Below are 5,000 nucleotides of genomic sequence, written 5' to 3'. Positions count from 1 at the left end.
TGGCCAGCATTATTATGACACTTCCACTATAGCATTCCAGTCATTTGATGTAACAGCTTTTGCAGCTTATACAAAAGGATGTATATACATGTATATATATAAAAAAAGAGAGAGAGAAAGAGAAAAGGAAGGAAAAAAAATAGTCTTGCAATGAATGTTGCAGTCAGTATATTAGAAGTTCAATTTCTTTTCTTGTTAAAGCTTACTGCAAGTGTAAAATATACTGGCATGAGACATTTTTCTTCTAAGGACAGATGAAGACTTAAAGCTAAAATGAACATATGTACTGACATACAACATCATCTAACATTAACAGATTTACTTTTCACCATCATTACATCTTCATTAAAACAGTTACATATATATTTCATAGAAGCGGTTCTTCCACATGGGCATCACTTTTATTTTATCTTCTTTTAAAATACATCAATTTTCTGATTTTTTTTTTATCATGTTAGGAATAGGCTCACAATTGTAAATGTTTTTTTTTCTTTCTTTTTTCTTTTTTGATATTAAAAAACATTCAAAACTGTAAGAGATAGTGACTTATTCATGAGATGTTATATCATGGCTATGTTTTCTCTAGTAGTTTAAGCAAACACCCATAGGCTATTGAAAGTCCCGACAAAAAGAGATATTGGATATGTCTCTTAATAAAGAAGGGATAAAACTTATTTTCTATTACTAAAAATGTAAGAAAAAAAATGTATATAAGCTTTCATCTTAAGTTTATACATTTATCTAACTACATAACACTTTAAAATATATACATCATAGGATTAAGACCCCCAACAGCAGTAAACTAACCATTAGATACCCGTTAAATGGTTGAGTCTGTTTTTATTAAATAAGTGATTATCCTTTAAACACAATTAAGTACTTTTGCAATTGAAGAAATTCTATGTAAGTACAGGAAAACTGCAATCCTTGTTACCAATGGCTATCTCTATTTTAATCCGCCTTTGGTCATGAAGTCTACACTAATAGTAAAGTTAAAAATTCACAGTTTAAACCTTATTTTCATGATATTCCTTTGCAGTGTTTTTCTTTCATTAGTCACATGAATCACAAACCTTAATAATCTCACAATGAGTATTAAATCAGTTGTTTTCACTATGAATGAATGAATAGCATTATGGGTGTTTCTGTACAAAGATATAGAAATTCAACACAGCCATAACATCTACAATTACTTAACAAAACAAAATGCCCTAAGTTTGAAGGAAACGTAACAACTACAAATATAGTTTTTGTTAAACTGATTCCTACAACTTCTGTGTTGAGTGTACACGACATGATTAACAACAGTCAAGTGTTGGAGTAAATGTCTGCACATTTTCACGTGCACTGCATGCATGGGGATCTAAATCAACTTGAAATTAAATGAAATCCTCATCAAGGCTTATATATCAACTACTGTACAAAACTCGATGCTCTCCCTACCTTATCCGGCTAAGATGGAAGAAAACATTTTGTGTTAGTGACCTTCAGGGAAATCATAATAGCAAGAGAGCCCGACCAATATGAATGTTCATGACTTTGAAAAAAAAAAGAAAAAAAAAAGAGAGAATTTACTTGGGTGACTGTATAAATTTATGCTTCCTTGGACTCTCATGGGTGTAATGAATTACCCATGAATAATGACTGGATTTTGGCATTAAGATCTCTTGCTTTACCATATACTTCAAAAACTCCAATAGTGAATGAGCTGGAATTTTATAAAGGACACTGACAAAACTAACTCAAATTTCTTAACCATGCACATAAAAAAACTTACATCTGTGAGCAATTATACAGTAAAACCCTACAACAAGCACTTCTCAATTCAGCATCTTTAATATGAGTGGATGTAGCTGAGGCTTCTGTATCAATGAAAAACTACCATTGAAAACCCTAGTCAAAGGTCTTTTTGGAGGAACATATAGATAGGGTTCTGCCATATAAGGCTTAACAATTACTCTCATTGGGATGAACTGATGGGGAAAAAGACTTAAAACAGTGAATCCATTTGTAGTCTACTATAAAAATAAATGACCATTGATTGGGTTCTGATTTCCCTCACTAACATTTTGTCTAATTCAAGGGGAAGTATCAGTTACCGGATACTCAAAAGTTGATCTGTGAGCAATATTTACAACACTAAAAGAATGCCAAAGGAGATAGTAGGGTAGCATCGGAAAAATGAAATTACCAAAAATTTTGATAACAGCAGATTTGGTGTATGGTATGACAAAAGTGAAATAGTGAGAGTAAAGGAAAACAGACAGACTGATATTTGCACCTCTTGTTCACCTTCTTTAAGCATGTCTGCCGACAATAGCTAACCTGAACATTGTTACAAAACTAAATCAGAACTAAACCTGATGCAAAATATATTGTAGTGTAAACATTAAGATGACTAATGACTAAACAGCATACAATTGTATTTCTTCCCTTTCTTATCATTCTTGTGATATTTTCCTATGAAAATTATGTAAAAACTAATGAGATGATCCCCTGTCGCATATGTATGTCCGATTACAAGTACCTGTGATAACTAAAATTTTATGCTGTGGTTTTTAACTTGTTACTCTTTCAGTATCCTCTACCTTTCCTCTTCTCTGATTCATCACCTCCAATTGCCAACTCCAAAAGGATTCATGGCTCAAAAATAAAGAAAAGGAAGAAGTAAATGAAGATAAGGAGGAGGAGGAGGAGGAGGGAGGAGGAGGAGGGAGAGGAGTAAGAGGAGGAGGAGGAGGAGGAGGAGAGGAGGAGGAGAAGGAGGAGGAAGGGGAGGAGGAGGAGGAGGAAGAGGAGGAGGAGGAGGAGGAAGAGGAGGAGGAGGAGGAGGAGGAGGAAGAGGAGGAGGAGAGGAAGAAGAGAAGAGGAAGAGGAAGGAGGAAGAGGAAGAGAGAAGGAGGTGAAGAAGAAAGAAACGAAGAGAAAGAAGAAGAGAAGGAAGCAAGGACACAAAAGACAGAAGTAAAAAAGTAAAAGAAAAGTCAAAGAGGAAAAGAAAAAGACACAAGATGGAGAAGAAGGAAAAATTCTACTAAAGAAATTCCTCAAGAAAAACTTTCTTTAGAATTCAAATTCTCCTGCCGAGGCCTGAGAGAGCAAATAGGTCTGGCAAATAATAATGATTAAAAAAAAAAAAAAATCTACGTCAAAATAAGCTACAGATCCCTATAAGGTCTTTTATCTTTTATTCTATTTCACTTTTGAGATGATGAAGATCAAATATTACTAGCCTCTCTTAATTGGCCTGTATAAATTATGATTTGCATTTGATAAGCAAGACTATCAAAGAGTGAATATTTATTGGATCAATCTAATAATCTGCCTGAATATGGCTCCAATGCTGAAGAAAAAAATATACAGAAAGAAAACAAAACCTACATGGATGAGTGTGTGTGTGTGTGAGTGCATGTGCATGTGTGTGCATGTGCTTATGCATGTGCGTGTGCATGTCCGTGTGTGCTTGTGCTTGTGCGTGTGCGTGTGTGCATATGCATGCATACACATATATATATGTGTGTGTTTGTGTGTCTAAATATATACATATATAGTATACATGTACATATATGTATATGTTATATATATATATATATATATATATATATATATATATATATATAATATATATATGCATATATATACACACTGTATATATAACACATATATATATATATAATACATATATATATATATATATATATATATATATATATATATATTATATATATATATATATATATATGAACAAACACACACGCGCGCGCACACACACACACACACACACACACACACACACACACACACACACACACACACACACACACACACACACACACACACACACGTGTGAGTGTATATATATGTATATATATATAAATACACACATATAATATTACATATATATAAATATATATATATATATATATATATATATATATATATATATATATATATATATATATACATATATGTGCATATACATATGTATGTGTGTATATACATATATATATTATACACATATATATATGGATATATGTATATTTATAATCACAGATACATAGATATATAAAGATATAGATATATAGTATAATCTCTGACAACCTTGAATTCAAACAATAAACCCTTCCAGAGCAACCGTCTACTTGGCAACACAACTACAAAAATAACCAATAGCAATTTTGAGGCCGCCAAACACCAAACAGCTGATTTATAGAAAAAAAAGAAGAAAAAAAAAGAGATATATGATGTTTATGCCAGCTACTTTCTCTACATTTACATGAACTTCCACATTGACATTTTATTATTATATTCTAAAAAAAAAGGAAAAAAAGAAGAAATACATATTAATGTTAATGCCATATTATTGAACAACATACCCAACATCAATATTGCTGAAAACTCCCACATAATAGGTATTCTAAGAATCAATATATTGGTACTGTAGATGGCATTAAAACATCAATCGCCTCCCAACAGCTAGCCTATCCCTTCCACACACTCACTAGAGAACAAGCCAAGAAACCCTCAAAGGAACAACTACATCTACCGAATAGATCAAAACCAAAGAAAGTAAAAAAAAAAAAAGAAAAAAAAAGATGGACAGAAACTAGCAATGAGAACACTCTCAAGATTAAGATTAGTAAACCAAAAGAACTGCTCGTGTCACTAACATTTACCTTCTTCTCCCCTCCTCCGGGTGTGTAGGCTTCATTCTTGGCCGAGATCCTGCTCGAGGTTTTGGAAAAATCGAGTTTCTTGGATTCGATCTTGACCTTTCCTCCACCTGGCTTGTAAGTGGCATTGTCCATCGAGCCAATCTTGGACTTGACGGCCTTCAGATTCGGGGAAGCCGTCTTGCCAACTTCAATCTTGTTCATCGGCACTGCAAATAGGTGTCGTGATAAAACTGAACGCTTGGACAATCTTTTGAAAAGGTCACAAATGGGGATAAAAGTCTATGTCTATGGTCAGATCAAACAAAAATATTCTAAAACTAAAAA

General features: G+C 32.9%; 1 protein-coding gene across 1 annotated transcript in view; it reads right to left on the bottom strand.

The window, feature by feature from the left end:
* LOC119597506 (microtubule-associated protein tau-like) overlaps positions 1 to 5,000 on the bottom strand; it is a gene marked incomplete at its 5' end in the record, with an annotated part of 67,331 nt that overhangs the window by 49,767 nt on the left and 12,564 nt on the right. Inside the window, 2 exon segments of the mRNA XM_037947084.1 lie at positions 1,444 to 1,452; positions 4,677 to 4,882. Coding sequence (XP_037803012.1) covers positions 1,444 to 1,452; positions 4,677 to 4,882 — 215 coding nt within the window.

This window comes from Penaeus monodon, chromosome 39, assembly GCF_015228065.2.
Source record: "Penaeus monodon isolate SGIC_2016 chromosome 39, NSTDA_Pmon_1, whole genome shotgun sequence".
Taxonomy (NCBI): Eukaryota; Metazoa; Arthropoda; class Malacostraca; order Decapoda; family Penaeidae; genus Penaeus; species Penaeus monodon.
The sequence above is the reverse complement of the archived record's forward strand: the minus strand, read 5'-3'. Positions and strand labels throughout refer to the sequence as shown.